Here is a 21,855-nt window from a genome sequence, read left to right as displayed (position 1 = left end):
CCGCTGAGACTGTATGTTGCTATCGTTGTCTGTAATACCCATATAATCATGTCTCGTGGGACTATGCAGTAAATCAAAAGAATTACGTATGACCCCTACAGCCAGACGATCACTGTAGAGGAGAAGCGGACCTTGAATGATTGGTCCACAGAAACCAGCACTTCCTGAGTCTTTCTTCTCACAACCTTTCGGGTTAGTATGAACATTTGCAATAGTACTGAAAATCGCTTTTACTGCGGCGAAGTATTCGTGCATCGTGAGCGCACCATTCAACAGGGATGTGTTTGCTACGGACCGAGAACGTGGACAAATCGAAACCGAAGGTGGCAAGAGCGAAGCTTGAAGACACTAGGCTTGGAGATGTGCTTCCCACGCCACAAGTGGCTTGGTGCTATTGGGCCGAGTTTCTAACAGCGTCATGCAGGTACCCACCAGAGGTGGGGTACGACTACGCGCCTCGTCCCAAAAGAGTGTCGTATCCCGAATGTCGTGTACATCGCCTAGAATCAAGTCGACATTGATCATTGCTTACCATATCTACGCTACTACCGTACAATGAATAATCTTCTCTAATGCGGTTACTTAAGGTTCTTTTCTGCTCGCATCAGGTTGACTATCACAGCATTACGACAACAACGCACTCAACATTTACCGCACACATAGGTACCATTCATACCTCGAATCATAATGGCGCCCCCGTCTTTTCGTGATCTCCTCGGCATGCCCGCTTCTACTGCCTCGACTAACGACTCTGCTCTTCTTGTCATTGACGCTCAAAACGAATACGTAAGTTTCATCTCCTGACTAAATAACAACCTGGTCTATCATCCGAGGTACCTGAACATGGCAACTCCATTATTGCATCGACAGCTTGTTATGGATAGGATGTTATGATGAATTGCAGATCGTCCTTCGCCCATCTCACCCTCGCTGCTTCTTGGCCTACGTCAACGCTAACTTCATTCACTAGGCATCGGGTGCTCTTACCGTAACGAATGCTGCAGCAAGTGGCAAGGTCATTGCCGAACTTCTCGACAAGTACCGGAAAGCCAACGGCAAGATCATCCACGTCCTACACCAGACACCAGAAGGTGCACCCGTCTTCACACCTGGTACCGACCTGGCAGAAGAGTTCAAGGAGGTCAGAGCACAGGTATGTGGGCTAGCAGGACATGTCTTCTCATGTCTGCACAAGAAGCACTAAAAATGTTCGAATTATAACACGTGTATCAGGATGGAGAAGAGAAGATATGGAAGAACTTCCCTGGATCCTTTGAGCAAACCTCTCTCCACGAGACACTGGAAAAGATGGGTGTTAAGAAGCTCGTCCTGACTGGCTACATGGCACATGTCTGCGTGTCCACTACTGCCCGCGAGGCCTTCCAGAAGGGATACGAAGTCGTTCTTGTCGAGGATGCTATTGGTGACCGCGATATTCCCGGTGTTAAAGGTGACGAAGTCACCAGAGTGGCGTTGGCAGAGCTGGCAGATGTTTTCGGCACTGTCGTGAAGAGCATTGACATCAAGTAAACGAATTCGAGTCAAAGGAATAGGAACATGAATACTTCGAAACAACTGCAATGCAACAGTTGTGACTCATCACATCCTATCTCAAGCACCAATACCCCTCAGCACTGTCACAGTGTGCACATACTTAACCTTTCCCTCCTCAACCCTGATCTCGTGGCTGTCTGGCCAAGGCCCTAAGCTGTCAAACTGGCAACTGACCTGCACGCTTCCAACAGTCTCATCAATGATGTACCGTCGCATTCCATTCACTTCCTGACTTCCTCCGTGCGATAGACTGCCTCCGCAAGGACTCGTGTACATGCTTCCTTCTACTCTTTCATACTGTGTACCCTAAGGAATAGTGTCAGCAGCAGCAGCGTTTGTCCACATGTCAAGATAGGCATCACCAATAGATCTGAGAAGATCACGAGAAGGCTGCAACAGGACCGGAAGGGTGGCCCAGGTTTCGGCGCGGATGTAGGATAGGGTTTTCGCCGCATCGAAGAACAGGTCGCCTGTTGTGGCGGCTACAGTGTCGATGGAGCTGATTATCGATGTGTCGTTATCTGCATGGCGAATCTGTGTGCCAACGACATGAGGTTCGCTCGCAGATGTGCTGATCCACATTGTGTAGCTGGCGCATGCTGCGGTGTCTGCTGTGGAGCGGTTGAAGTCGATAACGAAGGGTACCGACAGGAGACCAGTTGCAATGTCGGTAGCACTGTTGTTTTGGAGGTATGTGAAGTTGGTGGATGTGAGACTGAGAGTGCTAGGTTTGCCCGCTGCCTGGGCTGCCAGATATGAGTTTGCGGCTGCGAGGAGGCCTTCGCGCGTACACTCGGCTGATAATGTAGCTGCAGCGAACACTGCGATGGTGGCTGACGTCAGAAGATAGGATCGATGGTGCATTTTGGCAGGATCTGAAACAGCTTTCTCTCAGAGAGGCGCATTCGGGAAGTGCTGGGTTTGAAGTTGTTGTTAAATACCAGATTTACAAATGCTACGACTGCCGATGGTCCCGAGACAATGGTAGCATTGTACCGGATAATCGCTTCTCGTTCAGGGTCTCATCCGATTTCATGCTTGTCAGTAGCACACTCGAAGCGATTTAATATGCAAAGATTCGAATAACAGAGTAAATTGACCCTGGAAGCAAGGAGCGGCACTTGTGGTAGGATGCTGGCCAAACAGAAGCACCGCCAAGCCTCTCACTCTCTGGAGGGACAGTGGTCATGATATACAGCAGTAATTTCCGGATTCTGTTGACGAAGTTGTCCAGTGGTGGGGATGGGGCGGGAATGAAGAACTGCGTGGCGTGTCGCGAAATTGACGCGTCCGCGACCCCATGATATACCGACAGTTTCTACATTGAAGACATGAGCACGCCTCGAGCAATAGCCTGAGTATGTTTAATATGGCTTGTTCGACCTACGACTAACTCGTTACCACGCATGGAATCAAAGCCGCTGAAGTGGGTCTACTCGGCCCTGCCTGACGCAATGACATCAGCGCGCGTTACCCCGTCCGCCGCCCCAGCCAGCGAGAGCCCATATGCCTTTGACGACCGCGTCCTCTCCATCGCGACCCCGAAGACTGATCTTCCCCTGTTCTAGTTGATACCTTAGTAATTCGTCGTATACGCCAACCAAAACATCCTTGAGCTCATTGCCCGGTCGGCCCTCCCAAGCAACTCCTCCACCGCCAATTCTCGTACAACAACGCTCAACCACCAGGTTCATAATCTCATGACGTTTGGTCGGGTATGGACTTGGGGCCGGGTAATGTGCGATACTCTGGCTGATGAGCACGGTATAGAGGTGCAGCAGCGGGAAGTATGACGACTCGGTTTGCTGAGAGGCTTCGATAATGTAGCGCCACGATATGTCCGCTTCGCCAATGGGTAAGCAGGCGTTCGCACGCCAGATCAGCCTGTTTGCGCGCGGATTTGTGGTCAGCCATTTCGGTAGTACAGCACCTGCGCTGGCTATCAAACGCGCAAGTCGAACCAGCGGGATTGCGAGACCAGTCGCTATATCGGGACGGCCTAACGAGTCCCAGGAGGCAGCGACGAGGTTGTAACAATCTAGGACAGAATCGTGTCCCTGGCCGTCCGGCGCATTCGTACCGAGTGCGGTGTTGATGAGGGCCGGGATGATGGCTTGATCGAGGACGGACGTTACGGTGAACGCGCCGGTGGGTTCCTGCTGCCAGAGTACTTGCAGGCCAGACCATATCTTCATCATGAATGCATTCAGGCGCTCGGGCGGTTGGTCGCATAATGCTTGCCAGCTAGAGGCTACATCGAAGGATTTGCGTCGGTTCAGCTTGGGGACCACTACATGACGGCAAGTTGGACAGGCGTTGTTGTTCCCCCTGCCGCTCTTGAGCCATGTCTTGATGCACTCATAGCCGAATATATGCTTGCAGGCAAGTGCCACAGGCTGGTGGGTCGCGCTAAAGTGGTCGGTGCAGATGTTGCAAGTGTCTGCGGGATGCAGTTGCGTGTTGAGGAACTTGTCCATGCCTACTCCATAAGCTTGTGCAAGTCGGTAGAGACTGAGTCGAGCGACTCCATGCTAAAGGCGTATAGTTGATGAAACGTTGGTGGCGACGCATCAGGTGGGTGAATCTGTTTGCAGTCAACGAGCGATTGTGAAGGAACAATGACCTGTAAGTTTGCGACTTCACTGCTCTCTGTTGTGCTAGTCCAGTGATCAATTGTAGATGCTAACTCGTACCGAGGGAATAAAAGTAGTTTACGACCTCGCAACGAAGCTGCATTGCGAAGACGGAAGCTATCTATTTGTACTAGTGATCAACTCGGTCGCATGAGTTCCTGACTCTTTGGCAGCTTGATTATGCCCTTTCACGACAGAGGGCTCATACATCGAACACTGAACATCCTCCACACTGTCCATGGCCCTAGGGTGATCACGGCTTCCATCGCCAGCCTGGGTGCTTCCACTCAAGGTCGATCACATCGCCGTCTGAGGATGAGAGCTCTACCTGCGCTTCTGCTTCCTTTTCGTCCCTCTTCTTGTTGTCATATGTCATCCACAGCTTAGTACAAATCGCAAGAATGGTCCTAAAGTATCGTATACAATGTAAGTATATGTCTCGCGTGCAAATCGTATAAGAACATTGCTTACCAAGTCACCGCACAACCTAAGTTGATACCGTTGCCAATTGCATAACGGGGAGAGTCGCCAGGCAGATAGGTCCAAGTCGCAATCAGAGCGCCAACGTATCCGAAAAAGACGTTTGTACCAATTGCAATACTTCGTGCGGAGTCCGATAGCACGTTTGCGCTAACCTGAGCGTTTGTCATGGCGCCCAACGAGAAACAAGTTGATGCGCAAAGAAAGACAGCCGCATAACGCACACTCGCATTCATGGTTGCGAGGAAGATCGCGTATCCGGCAGCCACGAATAATCCCGTAAGTGCAATTAATGTCTGACGAGAATTCATTCGCCAGCTCACAGCCGTGATCAGGATAGTGGAAACCACCCCGACAATGTATGGTGGCACCGTCAAGAGCTGTTGTTGGACGACAGACCGGCCCGGATAGATGGTCCGAATGATGGTTGGCAAGAAGAACGAGATAGCTAACACAGTGATACTGTCGAGTAGAAAGATGAACGATATCGCAAGTGTAACGGGATTGGAGAAGCCGCGTTTGAGCTTTGAGGCGTCGATTCTATCGACCAGTTCAGTTTGATCGAGGCGCTCAGATTTGATTCTGTCAACCACTATCTGCGTTTCTTCCTCAGTCATCCAGCGTGCGGTCTCTGGACTGTCGGTCAGCGTGACGAGAGCGACCAAAGCAACTGCCATGGTGACGATGCCTTCAATGGCAAAAATCCTGTTGCTTGTTACTCGACTACATGTAGCACTGAAAGAGCTTGCTTACATTTGCCAACCATGGAGTGAGCCGACTGAATCCAACTTCAGGATCGCCGAAGCGATAAGGCCACCGAAGGCTCCAGAGAGAGGAGCCATGGTTATCCATAACCCCAGACGGAATGTCAGCTCTGATCTTTTGTACCATCGTGAGAGGTAATAAGCGCATCCAGGCATTACGCCGGTCTCAAACAGACCCAGTAAGAATCGAACAGCACATGCTTGGGCGTGGGTTTTTACGAAGGCTGTCGCTAAAGACATGGCACCAAAACCGAGCGAAGTGAGTGGCAAGAACCAACCCGGGCCTGTTTCCACATCAGAGGCGAGCTAAGCATTGTTGATGTAAAGCGTACCAATTAGCTTACAGCAAAGCGCCGCTGGTATCTCGAAAACAATATAAGACACATAGAATGCTGACAACAGAACGTTGTAGTCGTAGCCTTGAAGCCCAAGATCCTTCTCCAAGCCAGCGAGACGGGCATTACCTGGTTTTGTCAGTCGATTGGTAGAGACTCGGTATACGCAAGAGGAAGTTACCAATGTTTGTGCGGTCGATAAAACACATGAGGTACAACAGAATGACAGTAGGCAGGACAAAGAGATCGATTTTCATGAGCAGCCTCCTTTCACGGCGGCGTGGCGGCTCATTCGAATTCGTGTCACCGTGACCTGCGTCAACTATCCTGGTTACTTCTCCAGCATTTTTCCCGTCCATATTCGCGAAATCTAGAGCAAACTCTGAGGACGAAAGCGATTTGAAAGCAAGAGGGAAGACGCTCGCTATCAGCGCGGGGTATCTGCTTTGAATAAACCAATACTGGCTTGCATGTTATCTGCAGCGGCGACTGCAGATCATAGTGCTACCGTTTGGGGCAGAGTGCTAGCTGCAATGGGACTGGTGTACCTATGAACAACGAGGCATCTTGAAGAGCTGTCGAGCAAGCCTCACCACTACTGCCCACCCAAGTTAAAAACAACTCGGCGCAATCAAAAGATGTTAATCGCACAATTTTTCACTCCTAAAGAGACTGAGGGGTATTTGTCACAAGCTCCGGCTCAAGGCGCATACGTTTCATACAGCCTGGTCGCCTGAACGCTCTCTGAGCAACATTACACGACATAGAAAATCGCACCACGTCCGCAGAATCCTCCTCAATATTCCAGAAGATTTGTTGATGTCAAGGCTTGAAGTTTGCCAGTTTCGTTTTCACCACGAAGTGCGTCTGCACGACACGCACAATGCTTACAACCATGGAAGTCACATGTTCGTTACCAACCAATAACTGGGAAGCTTATTTTCTTTTATTAGAGCAAATCTATTCATTGAGAAAACTCCTGGAACAATCAGCCCGAATTCAACCATAGACTGACCAACTCCAGAACGCGCCGCACTCACATTATCTCGACACCCACCCACCAAGCTACGACCCTTTTCCAAACATGGCTCGCAAAGCAAGAAATTCGCACATCTTTGCGACAAAATCCATACCAAGGCAGTCAGGCGCGTCCAAGAAACGCAAGCGCAATTCTCCTTCTACCATGACCCCTACTGTGGAGCCCGCTTGCTGTATCATCGAGCCGGACAAGAACATGGACAACCATATGTCGACAAACTCATCTTCTAAGTCTTCGAGTGGCCACGAATCGCCTGCTATATCTACGATCCCTCCTATGTCACTCCCCACTCTGGCAGTCTCTCCGGGTCCGGACTTTGCTTCTACCGTCTATACTGAAGGCTTGCGATCCGATTCCATCGGCTCTTCATCTTCTAAAGGAACCAGCGATACACAAACATCCATTAACGATATGGTAGATATCGAAACTGAGGATTCGTATGAGCAAAGTTTCTTGACAAGCTCAGAAGCATGTATCGGTAGTAGAGAGCAAGGCAACACTCGCTCGCTAAGGTCACACCATACGCAACGCGCCACAACCGTTTCCAATCCAATCGGCTCAAGCATCATGTTTAACTCGCTGTTCGGCGTCAGCGAGGATAGTCTACTAGCGACTATTCCATTTGTTCAGCAACAACAACGTAAACGTACTAGACCTGTAGATTTGGATCAGCCGGAACAGGTGCCAGCATACCTTACAAGCACACACGCTTTATGGTTTAGCAATCCAGACAACAAGCTCGTACGCGGGGTAGCAATGGGCGTATCGCGAACCGTTGTTGAGCTACAACGTGAAGGGCGCACAGAGACTCATGTTTGAGCGTTGCTTGAGCGAAGGATCTTGCAGATAGTTTTCCTATAGCTTAGGTCGGCGGTCTCGAGGAAGAGATAGCCAACAATGCGAAAATTGCTTAGCGAGATCATCTTGAGTGTATACATTGACGTCTTATTGGTCAGACTCCTGCTGATGCACTACGACTGTGGTACCAGATAATCGCTTCCATTTTGTTTTTAGATTATGGAGTGTCCTTTTACAGAAAAGGGTTGGTGTTGGAAGAGATGCAACTGGCTCCAAACCATGGCAGAGAGAATGGAACCATGGTTGCCAATTTCAGTGACTTGGAAAAGACGCAACGGGCTTATAACCATGGCAGAAAGAATAGAACCATGGTTGCCAATTCTAGTGAGTCAACTCATGGGTTTCATATAAAAGGAAGGCGCAGCCATTCATATTTCTCATCAGTCGCATCCCAAGATTGTTCTTTCTAAATTTCTCGCTACAGAAATTGTGTGCATTCCACGACTGCACCCGATCGAAGCTACATCGAAGCCTCATCCAAAACGACACAACATCCACCATGTCAAACATCTTCAGCAAGATGCTCGCTCTCCTCTCGTGGAAGAAGTCACCTCCACCCACTTTCCGCATCACCGCGCTCGTTGCACCCGCAACATCAGAACAATACCGCTCCAAATCCAGCTTCACACACGCTGACCTGCTCGCTATCAACGAAACAATCACGTTCGACGTCGACTGCGACAAAATTCCCGAACAAATCCGTTGCAGCTGTCTCGCGTCCGGAAAAGAATGCACTGCAAAATACCTAGAGGAGCATTATGTGATGGAATGGGCTGCTGGCAGCATCATGGAGAACGAAGAGGTGGAAATCAACGGTGAATTAGTGAGGAGGGAGAAACGAGGACGACCTAGGATTTGGGAGGGATGGTGCAAGAATGGCGAGATGGTTTATCTGGGGCCGACGGAGAGAATGAGGTGTATTGAGGGATACGACGAGTTTCTTAGAGAGCAGGCGAGGAAAGACGGCGCTGAGAAGACGAATAGTTGTACATGATTCCGCAACTTGGTGTCATTAACCTGTGCATGGGCAAACCAGAATATTCGCGATAGTATTAGTGCACCGTCATTACCAACCAAGTAGCAATAATGATCCTCTTACACAACGGCTTCGTTTGTCTCCAATAATCATATTCACACTGCGCGTCACGCGCGAACACCAACGTCACAAAGTCTTTGTTTATCGCACATGCACACGGTCTAGACCACTTCTTTTTTACTATCTCTCGTACTGAGTCTCTTAATACTGCGCCACCCTACTTCGTGCAAAGCCTCAGGCATTTATCGACTGCTCACATATATTAAATTCAATCGAGCCTAGTCTACTGTGCGAGATTGAAGATGTCGGCACCTTACTTTGATCCTTTAGGTGAGACAGAACCAAACACTACGCGCTATACGCTGACAGTCGTGGTACCACCTCGACCTCCGCCACGCTGGTTGCCCAGCATATTCACGAATAAGCCGTCTGCCCGCCCAAGCGATGCTGCCGCGTCCAAATTGCCCGCATCGAACGACAATCCCAACCTTGATCTTTTCGAACTGCGAGACATCGATACTTTGGCCACCAAGACCGTTACTATGAAGAGTGCATGGTTTCCAGCTGAGATGAGATGTGTGCATGTTCAAAAGGGACAGTTGTGTGGAGAACGTTGCTACTTTCTTGAGAAGGGTGGGGCTGTGACAAGATGGTGGTGCAAGAGGGAAGATTGTGAAGGACATGTGTACTGCGGACGAGTCATGACCGATGATGAAGGGAGGAGTTGTTTTGGCGAGAAGGGAGGGAGAATGGTATGCATAGAAAATGGATTAACTTTGTCGGAGCACCCTAAACTCCATTCAACCCACCCCAAAAAGATGAGATGAGATGCAAGAAGATTACATAAGACGAGAGGATCCTTAGCCGCCTAGATAGCCTCGTTAATCAACACCTTCAAATATGACCACCTGATCAGGCAGCTTTCAAGGGTAACATTGCTTTCATCTGGTCTTCTGGAGGGATGGAGTATATATTTAGAAGGCTCTATACGATTAACTGCTTCTATGTGACCCTTTCGGGGTGCTGCGAAAGGTTTTCGCTTAGAAAAATGATTAGAGGTCAACTCGTTACTGGGTATCTACAGACAAGGATACAACAAGCAATGATGTAATCAATATGGTATTATGGAAGCGCGCGATAGGCGACAATGCGCAAATACGTATAGGGTATTTGCCAGGTCAAAACTTGTCCAAGATGCACGGAAAGAGGTAAAAATTTCGTAGCGAAGCCTTTATAGGAAGAAAGCAGCAACAGCGGCACCAAGACCGGCCAATGCTGGAACTTGAATCATCTGAGCGGCACCAGTGGCTTGCTCGAGAGAGCTGGAGGTTGGGGAAGGCCCGGAGCTAGCAGCAGACTCTGAGTCGGAAGTTGCGGATCCAGAAGTTACAGAGGCCATGGTAGAGCGAGCTGCTGTTACGGAAGCGCCACCAGCGGACACTGATGCAGCTTCGGTTGCACTCGGAAGCGACTCGTCGCCCTCCGTGATGGTGAGGGGGATCATAGCGAAATATCCCTCGGGAAGTACCATGGTGGTTTGAAGAGCGGCGTCCACACCGTCGGGACAGAGATCAGAGGCGTAATCGGGATCGGCGCAGACAGAGCTCATCGCCTCATCGAGGCCCTTGGTAGTCATAGTGCAAGACGCTTCTGCCTCGTCGGTGTTCTGGCGTGAGCATTCGCCAGAGATCGTCACAGTCACGCCGTAGGCTGAAGCTGCTGCCTCGTAACCGTAATAGGTATTGCCTCCAACAGTAATCGTTGCTGGAACATCGGCCTAGTTGCAACAGATCAGTGAATGTTGTCGATGGCTGTGAGTCGTTACTACTTACCATTAGCTCCTCCGAACTGGGGGCTTGGATATCCAAAGACAGGGTAGTGCGGCCATTGTCAACGTTGACGACGGCACCTTCGTAAACCATCTCGGTATCTTCCAGACCCGGCATCCACATGGAAGTGGTTGTGGTGGCCGCAACGGACGAAGCCAAAAGCGCCAGAGACAAAAGCTTAGACATCGTGATGTGTAGAGATGAGTATTAAGTTTAAGTACTTGAAACGTTGGAATGAACGAAAGGCAATAACGAGTGATGCTTGACGATGCAGTGAGAACTCTATGGCTGTGGGATATCCAGTCTACTTATTGGGGAGATTAGGAGGCTGATCGCTTAACTGACAGCGCATGATGCGGGAGGCCTAACCCGTGATGGCCCCTGAAAAGTATATGAGCCGCCTTTCTAGGCACACCGGTATCTGATGGGGTCTAGTCGCGGTCTATTTGTGCGACTGTTGCCTTGAAGAAATTGCTCGTAAATCCTCCGCATTCGCTTGGGTGGATTGGAGCATGCTGCGGATTACGTCGATGAGCCAAAAAGCACGCACAAAGCCACAGCATCATGATTTCAGACTTTCATGATCATCATGCAACGTAGACCTATAGAGTACGGCTAGTTGCGCTCAATTCTTACATCTTATGCTTATCGTCTTGATGCGTCTGTGAGAAGGGATATGCTAAAATGCCTGCGCGCAAAAATGTGACAGACGGTCGCGTTGGTGGCTTGTAGCGTGTGGCCCATGCGTGTTTCGGATAGCGCGTTGTGAGCCAGTGATAGCCATTTTAGCGAGACGACAAGTGACATTCTATCTGTCAGCCCTATGGACTTTGGGCGTGTAGGCAGGTCGCAACTTTTGACGGAGTGTTGAGAGAGATGTGAGTGAGCACTGGGGAGGGGAAGAAAAAGTGGGACGCATCAAGCGTCACTGACATAATGAAACGTCTCCACGCCCTCGCGAACATTGCAAGTTTTCGGCACTACAAGCAAGAGAGAAGGTTCGATAAAGCATTGTTCATATTTTAACACAACTAGGGGTATCGCGCTCGAACAAACAATATACAACGCAATGCAAACGCCGTCCTTGTGCCTTCCAGCTTTGCCATCCGGGTAAAATAACCCTGTCACCCCGACACACCAATACCTCTGCTGGCCGCCGTTCTCACACCGTTCGTCGTTGTTTTTTCGAAGCCAACTTGCCGTCATTGCTCGACCCATGCACATGAATATCAGGCCCAAAGTCGTCGGGAAGGCCTTCTTGGTAGCAACAATGGTCGTCTCCTCCATCATCCGCGAGCCGTTTCATGGCGGCCGTCTCAGGACTGTTCCTTGTAGTACTGGGCGCCACGGCGCATACCACTCGAGAAATTGTAGTCATCATCATCGTCGTCCCTTGCGCGAAGGAGGTCCCTTGACCAACCCTGGAAAGGTTTCTTGAGCGCCGCTCTCAATGACGAGGAAGTCGCAATCGCATGGTGTTGGCTTGATGAGGAACCCTCGACTGGCGCTGTCACAGAAGAGCTGCGACTCGATGGCTTGGAGGTTTGCGCGACCATGTTGGGAGTACAGTTGACAGTAAGTTTCGATAATCTGGCGTATTGGAGGATCGTAAGTGTGATAGGAGGAGACGATTGCTAGCTTTTGCTTGATAGATGAACAGCTTCCTCCAGACTATTGGATATCGCCTCACTATATACTTTTATCGTTGCAAAGTCGAAACCTATCGGTCCCAACAATGGTACCGCCGAGTCATCGCCGAAGAACCTCATTCGGGGAAACTACAGTTTTGACAAAGGAGACCCACTGGGATTATACATACTCCAGATTAAAGTCCCAATCATTGGCCAAGAATTGGACTTTCTCAATCCAGTCGGAACAGATTACTTAGTCTGTGGCGACTCGGGTGCAACTCGGACTTTCGAAGGAGATCGGCGAGGCTGGAATCGGGATACTTCGGAACGCACAAGTCTTGAGTATCACCAAGGACATGAGATAACGACAAGCTCGTCAAGATGTGTTTAAGTGAGGAATCAAGAATTCAGGGAATTATATTCTCTACTCTGTATAGAGTTACATCTTGTTTAGAAAAGTCGTTGAGTAGATCCCCGTTGACGACCTCTACCCCAAGCACAACGATCATTTGCGACCGCTAAACAGATTCACTTACCTGATGGTAAGTCCTGACCACGATCTTAGCAGGGCCTTCATGCTCGATTGTTCATAGTCCTGCCGTGATGTGCGGGTACCATCTACCTAGGTACCCGTGCCTACTCTAGTCGCGCATTGCGATTCTTGCCGCTACCCGTCTCACGGCACCCGAACACTTGTCTGCGTCTTGCCGCGCCGATTTGTTGTTGGCTACAGCTGAGCTATGCATGAGGATCAGAGCCATTCGCCTTTCTGACAGCTCGAGTTTCTCTGCGTCATCAGCCGAGTGGTCGGCCTCTTCCTGCATTGCTTCCTTGACCTTCTCCGCGATTCGAATCACTTGCAGTGACGACTCCTCGACTACGGTATTAAATCTTACAAGGAGAGATACTAATTGCTGCATATATGCATGCAGATCTTTGGAATGTTCACTCAAGATGAACTTGGTGCGACACATGGGGCAGGTTGCGTCTTCATCTTTGAGAAGCTTTGTGCTTAGCCACATGTATAGACAGAGCTTGTGGAAAACATGGGGCGATGGACATATCCTGGTCTGGACTATGGCCCTGGAAGAAACAGAGGACGCTTGGTTGACAATGTCCGACGGGTCGGCCTTCTTGTCGCAGCCGCAAATGTCGCACTCGTTGCCGTGCACAACGTAATGGTCTTCTTCGAGGTCATCGACACTTTCATTGAAGAATTTGTTCAGACTCAGAGTGGTTGTAATATCGTTGGGCATGTTGGGTATGGTCGAAGATGGTCGAGCTGTGGGGTTGCATACTCGGAGTGTAATTTAAGGAGGAAGGTTTAATGATAGTAATAGCAGAAGTTCACAACGTGTGTATAAATTGTGAAGCATTGCTATGAACATTTCGTAAGCTCCTGTTTCACCTCTGCCAAAACCTCCAAGACATAGTGGTACAAACATACGAGTGATATAGTTATGTCGCATACTGCCAGTGCAGTATGATTTCACCGCTCATACATCACCTCTGTACATCCTATTCGACTCCTTAAATGTCCCATGAAATCCAAAGCTCATCGGCCCTGCCATCTCTGCTCTTCCCATCTCCGTCAAATCCTTCGCCCTCAGCACGAGCAAGTAGCTCTTCTCCGCATACCCATCAAGAACCACACTTAATAACACGCCATCGTCTTCCTCCACGCCATCAGGATCAGCGATGAAGATAGCCTCGCCAGGCGTGTGGCCCTCTTCCTCCCAATATTTGACTTCTTGGGTCTTATTGTCAAACTTGACGAGGCCGTCGAAGAAGGAAGATTTAAGACGGTCGGCACAACCGTATGTGTAGCGGTGGGGTCGCGTTAAGTATGCAGGGTTCAACGTAGGCAACTCCATCGACTTGAACTTCTCAGCCTGAAACAAGAGTTCGGCGGGCATGAGAGTAGAAACGCCAGCGTCAATGCTCGGAAGACGGAACTGTGCCTGCATCGGTAAAGCTGACATACGCTTCTCACCCGAGTACGAGGGTGTATCGATAGAAGAGATAAGGTTTTCGTAGTAGAAGCGCTTAACAACATCCAGGTTCTCAAACATGCTGAGCTCGGTAATGATATCTGTTTTGGTGGGGTCAGAAGGCGATGGTTCTTCCCAAGCGTTGATACTGTGAAAGCAGAAGAAAGCTTTGCTCTCGTAAGTTGCTATAAGTCCTTTACCGTGGCGCCGATCGACGACGTACCACGTAGCTTTGGAGTTTGGGTCGAAGGGTGCTATGGCATCGACGATGTTCTTGTGGTACATGAGCGAGAGGCCACTCCATGTGATATGGCTGTTCCAGACACAGAGAACGACGTAATGTTCTGTTAGAAACAGCGAGTGGATGTATGCAGGCGTGCCATGGAAGGTAGCGAGTATGTCCGTCTCGCCAGACGACGCTGAAACGCGAAAGATGCGGTAAGTGCTCTTGTAACCAAAGTCAAGGTTGAAGTTGAACAGGTCACCAGTCTTGGGGTCGGACTTGGCATGAGCAGCGGAGAAGGGCCCTTTCAACTCTGGATGAAGAGACTGTTGGCAAGCGTAGCCCCGTGGTTCCAAAGTGTCGGGGTCGATCTGCTTGATCGAGTGAGAATCTGTTCGAACGTGTAAAGTGTCAATGCCGTTGGTGTGACCATTTGCTGTAGGTCTCGTAGCTCCGGGCAGTTTGTCACTTCCTGGCATGTTGATAGAGAGGGTAACGCCGACATTGCGTTCGCTTGGTGCTGACACAAACATGCTCATGACTTTGCTAAAGACGCTCTCGCACAGATCTGAATGCTTTGGGCCGAACGTGGTACTGTCGAGTCTGCCGTTCTTGCGAACCATCTCAAGGTATTCATCTACTGTGCGCCGAGAGCGGTATGTAACCTTTGGTGAACTGTCCGCATCGGGAGAGGCGTCTATCTGGAAGCGGTGAACACACGAGAATCCATCAAACCAATGCCTTGCCGCCCAGAGCTTTCCGTCGTCTGTCTTCACTTTGTAGCCGAGTGGTCCTGTCCGGTAAAGTACACCTGCAGCATACCGGGGGATGGTGCCTTTGACGCTGAGAGCCACGGGCTCGTTTTCTTCGTAGTTCGTGTCGAAGCCCGCCGTGTTAGGCCAGACATCCGTTGTTGCAACGACCATGCTGATGGTGGGCTCCTCTACTGTGACGTGTGTGCGCGATGATACAGCAACAAGGTATCCTAAGGTAGTCTATGGGAGATCGGTGAAGGTTGTAGAAAATACTCAAGCTTTGGTCAACTGTAGGGCCAAGGTGGTGATGACGACGCGAGTCAAGCTAGCGCGCGGAGAGGACAATATTGCGTCAGATGTAGCTTGGAGCTGTTCCAGATTGGAGGACCTAGCTGCAAAGAACTAATCAACCTTGATGAGCAACTTGGCGAAACATGAGGGAGAGTGTAGATTTGAGCGTCGTCGAACACACCGCAGAAAGCCTTATAGGTATGTGGGGTGGCAAACGGCCCAACCCTTAACCCTTCCGTGCGTAGGCATGGTGAACGCGGTGAAATCGCAGTCGCAATCCAGAACGGCGTTGTTGCTAGCCTGGAGGGGTGGGGAAACTCACCACCTGATTAGGAAATGTAGATCGGTTACATTTCTTCGCGACTGCCCATCCCTTCACGTGTAAATTCGTACGACACCCAGGTGTGGTTGCTACACTATTGAGCCTCCTTTGTCTCGTGTTCATGCGGGGTTTCATGGATCTAGGTTCCGGGTATGGACGGTGATAAGATGAGATCGACTACATGCCCAGGTGGGGATTGCGAGAAGACGATGTGTGTAGAGAGTCAAGTTGTCAATGCGCGGACTCCTCTAGCAGTAGGCATCGCTCCTTGCTGACTTGTAAGCTTCGTATAGCTTAGCGATTGCCACACACCTTACATAAAACAAATAATGGGCGTTTTGCAAAATACTCCCCATGGAGATGCTCACGCTTAGCAGCTGTGCCGCTTGGGCCTAATTGGCTAGAGATGCTCACTGCTTGTTCAGAGGGTGTCGATTGGCTATACCCGTGTACTGGTGCAGAGAGAAGAAAGACGAGCATGGCTGCGCATGCAGAATATAGAATCCGCAAGCGATCTTGCTCCAGCTCATCGAATTGATGATGAGAGCATGTTCTCCAGTCACGGACGCTTTGTCGCCGTGTTGCAGAGCCTTTTTGTGCTAGAAGATCAGATAAGTCGTACGAATTTTGCAGGAGGGGCATAAGCAGAATTTGCCCTTTAGAAGCCCTGGAGACGTTGCAGGCATCGTTCCGGGTGGAAAGGTGCCCCCGTTCACTGCCCTAATTGCCGAAGATGTAAGCTAGCACCAGTGCAGCACTAGCTCTCAGCCCTATGGCGGGCTTTGGCAGTTGCATCATCAATCTGGACTCAAGATTGTCTTACGCACAAATCACATCTTCGACACCACAGCCACCATTTTCACTACGCGACCCGCGCAAAGTCCAGACATCTCAGAAGACACTTCGCCCTTACATGGACCGTTAGCGGCTGTCAATTACTACCGAACGGCCACCGCGCGCGGAAAACCCCACTCCGATCTCTCAACCAAACACTTCCACAATTCGCAAACCCTTTTTGCGCAAGCACGAACGTCTGCCAACATGGGAGCGATACTATCCCTTCCTTTCACGATTCTCAACCTCCTCCTACCATTCACGCGATCCGGCACACCTTTGTCGCAAGATCTCTTACACACAGCAATCCTTTGTGGAACATTATATTTCGCCCCACAAATAGGCGAATGGTACAATGCGCAACGGCAGGCACCAGAGTCAGGGTCAGATCAGAGGGAAGACCACGAAGATACGAATCGCGCAGTCGAACAAGCGATTAGAAATCGAGAACACCCACAAGAACAAGAACAGGGCGAACAACTGCCCCTAGACGAACGTCTGGTCCTGCAAGACGACGGTACAGAAGCCGCGCGACCACCTCGAGCGCCTACACCACCGCCCCGTCAAGCCCACGTTGAAGACCTCCCTGAAATACACCATCCCCAACAACACAACCACGACGAACAAGAAGGCCAACTACCCGACGATGCCTTCGCCCCTGGGCCCGCAAACCCCCCACCACAACAGAACGCGAACCGCCCACCCCCAACACAACGAGTAGTCGGCACCAAAAAAGCCAAATCGCTCGCCCGAAAAGACCAACAACGCGCCTACAACGAATGGCTGCGTTCCGAAGCCGAAATGCGGCGCCTCCAAGAAGCCGAAGGCCGCGAGGAACGCGAAGCAGCTTCTGCAGCGGAAAAAGCGCGGCGAGCAGCTGTAGAAGAAGAAATCCGGGAAAGGGCGAGACAAGAGCGGGAGGAACGAAAGGCAGAGGAGAAGAGGGAGGCTGAGCTCGAGGCTGCGAGGAGGGAACGGGTGGTTGCTTTTGTGAGGGAGAAGATGAGGCAGAAGGGGGCTGTGGATCTCGTGGATGCGGCGTGGAATGAGGGCAAGGACAGGCTCTGGGTTGAAAGATTGATCAAAGCAAGTGGGCTTATACAACAGCTGCAGAAGGAAGGAGGACATATTATGATTACGGGGCGAGATTGGCTTGTCAGGATCGATCAAAATGTCATGGCGAGAGCTTATGCAGAGGCCGAGCAACTTGGGCAGAGCAATGGCGGTAAAGTCGGCTTCGAAGAGTTTGGCGGCATATTGGAGAGGGCAGTCTTGGGCAGGGCGGCCGCTTAGACATGTAACTAACGTTGAGCACGATATACACACAGAAAGTGTAAGCACAAGATACCCATAGACATCATTTTTGAATAGTACACTCGAGTCTATCAACATGACATGCACGGCGGGCGCCATGGCGTTGCCAATGGAGTGGTTGTTTGCTGCTGTCAAATTGACTGCCAACAGCGAATCTGGCTCCTTTCAGCCAGTCGGTGGCCATCAACATCACCTCGCACGCATCGACTGCTCATCTGAACGTGGTATCGTATTGTCCATTTTTGTCATGCAACCATGAAAGAGGTCTTATTCGCCTAGGAAAGCCATGCCATGCATAAGATCCCTCATCCCGTCCGATCAAAATGCGACCAGAACAGCCATTCGAAAGAACTCCTCCCAGAGACACCATGCACACCCATACAAAGAACGCACGCCTTTATCGGTTGGACTTGGCGACACGCTCGAGCTCATCCTTCTTCTTGATGGCGTACGAGTTGCTGCTTCCCTTGGCAGCGTTGATCAGCTCCTCAGCAAGGCACTCGGCAATGCTCTTGACGTTGCGGAAAGAGGCCTCACGGGCACCGATGGTGAGGAGGGAGATACCCTGGTTGACACGGCGGAGGGGAGAAACATCGACGGCCTGGCGACGGACGGTACCGGCGGAACCGATACGGGTGGAGTCTTCACGGGGACCGCAGTTGACGATGGCGTCGACGGCGACCTGGATGGGGTTCTGATCGGTCATGATGTGGATCTGCCATTGTCAGCCATCTCCTTGGAGGCATTCCATGCCGCTTTCGCGATTCGAAAGCCTGGAGGCTCAAAGACGTACGATCTCGAAAGCGTGGGCAACGATACGGACAGCCATGAGCTTCTTTCCGTTGTTGCGGCCGTTCATCATGAGCGAGTTGGTGAGGCGCTCGATGATGGGGCACTGGGCCTTCCTGAACCGCTTGACGGCATATCGGCCGGCGGAGTGTGAGATGTAGACAGGCGAGCGGATCTGGATGTAGTCGCTGCGGCTTCAGTTAGCCGAAGGTCTCGCAGCGCAATACAAAGTATCCAATGCCACCGTTGTCCCTTTATGCAGGTATGCGGCGCGATATCGTGGGGGAAACGTACGTCAATGAGATGTCGCGGACCTCGACCTCCTCGTAGGACCACTGCGAGCTGTTAGCCGTGTGCGTGTGAGCGGAAATCGCAATGCGCCTGCCTTGTTGAACAGCTTAACGCTGCCCTGCTCGTCGGTGACATCCTTGGGAAGGATGTTGATACCGGTGGGGTTCTCGACCTCGATTTCTCCGTTGTCAGACATGATTGCGGTTGTCGGTGTGCGAGGGAGAGAGAGGGATGGGCGTCAAAGTTCGTAGTCGCTGTTCGACGAATACTGAAGTCAGTCTCTGGGTGGGCATTGAATTTCCAGCTCGCTTGATCCGCCAATGGTGCGCTAGCGGGGCTTGGCAGCGTTGCGCGCCTGTCGACCATCTCGTTCTCGATGACTGTGGGGGCAAGGAACACGCTCATGATCAAGTTCACAGTTCTCGCCGTCACAGCTTCCGCATACTTTGCACAACCAGTAACATTGGGAAATCTTGGATGGTAAGAGCAGAAGATGACCATACTCAATTACAATATCGTAAAAACTAGCAAAAAAGCACAACTGTGGTATATAACGCAGTCGCTGCCCTCCAAGCCAAAAATGCATTAAGCCAGACGCCAGGTGAAATCCAAAATGCAGCAAGAGCCTCCAACGCCATTGCAATGCCGCTAAGCGCAAGGTAAAGTCGCAACGGGGGAAATCAATGGTATCACGACTCTCGCTGCGCCCTCGTCAGCATGGCAGCCATCAGTCACTCTCTGAAACCTCCACCCTGCATCGCTCATCTCAGCTTCCGCGATACACTTCGGACGCGGGTCACAGGCGCACTGATGTCTCTACGGTCCTTTGCGCCTTCGATCATTTGCTTCATCGGCGTTCCGTGGCCAGCGGCCATGCTTCTAGCACGTCCTCTGCGTTCACGGATGGCTGCGAGGGCGGCTTCGCGGTCGATGCCTAGCTTGTTGAGTGACAGTTCACCCAAGACGGGTGTCTGTGCACTCGCCGCAGCATGTGCGACGGTCGAAGGAGTCATAGGCCCTCGGCCGGGCTTGAATGCTGGAGTGGCAGGGGAGAAGTGAAGAGGGATGGTCGTGGTGGTGGTGATTGTGCGAGTGAGATAGGGTGTTGCAGGGCCGGTAGGCTCCCGGTCTGGCGTCGGTGGTGACATGTCCTCGTCTTCGCTGTCATCCACGGCGTCTTCGTGGATGCTGATGTCTACAGCTTTGCTCTCCCTGCGAGCAGGAAGAACAAAGTCAACCCTAGACGCTGGACGAGACTGTGGTAGAGACACCTCAGTAGGAACGACTGAGTTGCGCATGTGTGTCACCTCCATCGGTGCATCGGTCATCTCAACCACAGGCGACGATTCTACAGGTGTTGCCAAGTTTGTTGATGGGCGCGGCTTCATTGGGGAGGGTACAGAGCGGAAAGTTCCTGTGTCAGGAGAGAAGGCGACAACGGTCTCTGGTTCTTCAGCGTCTGCTTTGACTGCGACATCCTCTGGTGGTGTGATGGGGCGCTCATTCTCAACAGACTCCTGCTTGATCGCTATATCTTCCATGACTTCGTCTCCGTGGTTGCTAGGCGGAGGTGTGGAGATGGGTAGCGAGACCCTGATGCGCTGCATTTCGTCTTCTAGGGAGTTGTCGTGAACGTAATGCTTTCCACTGTTCTCAGCAATGCGGCAAGAACAGCACTGGAATTGGCATTCCATCTTCATGAAGTCGATCTGTTCCTCAGCGCGCTCTCGGGCACGCCTCTCCGCTGCCAGCTCCTGCTCAACAAAGCGCAGATCGATTGCGTTCTTTTTCGGAGACACGTTTTCCTTGTCGTCATCTTCGCGCGAGAGGCTGCGTGGCTTGCGTGGTGATCGAACGGGAGATGCGAATTCGTCAATCTCTTCGGGGTCGGCAGATGGCAGTGGTATTTGGCCTTCGGCAGCGATGCGTAAGACTTCCTCCTCTTTCAAACTTGTCTTGAGAGCATCGCGTTCTCCTTCTACCAGGCCCAGCTTTTCCTTCAGTGTCTGCACTTCTTCATTCAGTCTGTTGGAGACAGTCTCGATCTCAAGTTGCAGATTGTACACCTCGTTCTTGTACTTGGCAGCTTCGTCGGTCTTGAACTTGACATCCGACTCGGCCCGCTGCAAGCTACGCTGAAGCCCCTGCATCTTAGACTGGAGCTGTGGTATCATGGCAGAAGTCCGGAGCTTCTCGTTGTTGGCTTCGATGTATTCCTTCTTGGCGTGACGATATTTGCCTTCATAAGCTTGGCTGCGGCGCTCTGCTTCCACCTGGAACTTATTAGTAGCTGAGACGAATACATAGGCACGATGCACTTACCGCCCTGGCTCGATCACCTCTCCACTTCTCTTCATTTTCCTTAAAAATCTTTTCCCACTTCTTGATGGCAGCCTTGCTCGCCTCACGCTCCTTCTCGTATCGTTCCTTGGTGATGGCCTCGCCGAGTGACCCACTTGCGTGTTCGAGTTCGCTCTTCAGCTCATCGATGCGGATGTCGCGTCGGCTCAGGGCCATCTCCTGTTCCCGTTCCTTCTTGGCGTGTTCCTTTTCGATCTTGTTCAGTTTCTCTGCATGCCGTATTCTCTCCTTGTCGAGCAGCTCCTTGAACCGCTTGCATGCTTCCCTTGGATCCTTAACCTCGAGGTTCTCGAACATGCCGGTAAGTGCTGTGACGGAGACATCGGAGTCGGTCCGGCGGTGTGTGTGTCGGAGCGGCGAGTGAGGACGGAGGTTTGGTGTAGACGGCGACAGGACTGGTGACGATCCTCTGGAGCCGCCATACGGAGATCGTGAGCCTGCAGCGCGGTCGGGGCTGGCAGGGAAGATGGGCATCCCAGGCGAGAAGGGCGCTTTATTGGGCGAGAGAGGGGGAGGCGGATCCAT

General features: G+C 51.3%; 9 protein-coding genes across 9 annotated transcripts; 2 read left to right on the top strand and 7 right to left on the bottom strand.

Moving 5' to 3' along the window:
* Positions 1-687: 687 nt before the first annotated feature.
* On the top strand, positions 688-1,557 carry ACET3X_001398 (uncharacterized protein; the record flags this gene model as incomplete). Its single annotated transcript, XM_069446685.1, has 3 exons — positions 688-786; positions 971-1,153; positions 1,234-1,557. The coding sequence occupies 3 exons, from the start codon at positions 688-690 to the stop codon at positions 1,528-1,530; spliced, it is 579 nt and encodes a 192-aa protein (XP_069311640.1). The 3' UTR covers positions 1,531-1,557.
* Positions 1,558-1,860: 303 nt separating this feature from the next.
* On the bottom strand, positions 1,861-2,418 carry ACET3X_001397 (uncharacterized protein; the record flags this gene model as incomplete). Its single annotated transcript, XM_069446684.1, has 1 exon — positions 1,861-2,418. The coding sequence occupies one exon, from the start codon at positions 2,416-2,418 to the stop codon at positions 1,861-1,863; it is 558 nt and encodes a 185-aa protein (XP_069311639.1).
* A 596-nt stretch (positions 2,419-3,014) lies between these two features.
* On the bottom strand, positions 3,015-4,031 carry ACET3X_001396 (uncharacterized protein; the record flags this gene model as incomplete). The annotated part of the gene is made up of 1 exon (XM_069446683.1): positions 3,015-4,031. The coding sequence occupies one exon, from the start codon at positions 4,029-4,031 to the stop codon at positions 3,015-3,017; it is 1,017 nt and encodes a 338-aa protein (XP_069311638.1).
* A 5,617-nt stretch (positions 4,032-9,648) lies between these two features.
* On the bottom strand, positions 9,649-10,823 carry ACET3X_001395 (uncharacterized protein). Its single transcript, XM_069446682.1, has 2 exons — positions 10,532-10,823; positions 9,649-10,476 (listed from the first exon to the last, which is right to left on the bottom strand). Exons 1-2 carry the CDS (start codon positions 10,712-10,714, stop codon positions 9,931-9,933), a joined length of 729 nt encoding a protein of 242 aa, XP_069311637.1. The 5' UTR covers positions 10,715-10,823; the 3' UTR covers positions 9,649-9,930.
* Positions 10,824-12,800: 1,977 nt separating this feature from the next.
* ACET3X_001394 (uncharacterized protein) lies at positions 12,801-13,415 on the bottom strand (the record flags this gene model as incomplete). The annotated part of the gene is made up of 1 exon (XM_069446681.1): positions 12,801-13,415. One exon carries the CDS (start codon positions 13,413-13,415, stop codon positions 12,801-12,803), a length of 615 nt encoding a protein of 204 aa, XP_069311636.1.
* A 240-nt stretch (positions 13,416-13,655) lies between these two features.
* Positions 13,656-15,299, bottom strand: ACET3X_001393 (uncharacterized protein; the record flags this gene model as incomplete). The annotated part of the gene is made up of 1 exon (XM_069446680.1): positions 13,656-15,299. One exon carries the CDS (start codon positions 15,297-15,299, stop codon positions 13,656-13,658), a length of 1,644 nt encoding a protein of 547 aa, XP_069311635.1.
* Positions 15,300-16,782: 1,483 nt separating this feature from the next.
* Positions 16,783-17,868, top strand: ACET3X_001392 (uncharacterized protein; the record flags this gene model as incomplete). Its single annotated transcript, XM_069446679.1, has 1 exon — positions 16,783-17,868. The coding sequence occupies one exon, from the start codon at positions 16,783-16,785 to the stop codon at positions 17,866-17,868; it is 1,086 nt and encodes a 361-aa protein (XP_069311634.1).
* Positions 17,869-18,286: 418 nt separating this feature from the next.
* Positions 18,287-19,165, bottom strand: ACET3X_001391 (40S ribosomal protein uS7; the record flags this gene model as incomplete). Its single annotated transcript, XM_069446678.1, has 4 exons — positions 18,287-18,604; positions 18,683-18,866; positions 18,973-19,013; positions 19,064-19,165. 4 exons carry the CDS (start codon positions 19,163-19,165, stop codon positions 18,287-18,289), a joined length of 645 nt encoding a protein of 214 aa, XP_069311633.1.
* Positions 19,166-19,730: 565 nt separating this feature from the next.
* ACET3X_001390 (uncharacterized protein) lies at positions 19,731-21,855 on the bottom strand (the record flags this gene model as incomplete). Its single annotated transcript, XM_069446675.1, has 2 exons — positions 19,731-21,242; positions 21,292-21,855. 2 exons carry the CDS (start codon positions 21,853-21,855, stop codon positions 19,731-19,733), a joined length of 2,076 nt encoding a protein of 691 aa, XP_069311632.1.

This window comes from Alternaria dauci, chromosome 1 (assembly GCF_042100115.1).
Source record: "Alternaria dauci strain A2016 chromosome 1, whole genome shotgun sequence".
NCBI classification, from domain to species: domain Eukaryota; kingdom Fungi; phylum Ascomycota; class Dothideomycetes; order Pleosporales; family Pleosporaceae; genus Alternaria; species Alternaria dauci.
The sequence above is the reverse complement of the archived record's forward strand: the minus strand, read 5'-3'. Positions and strand labels throughout refer to the sequence as shown.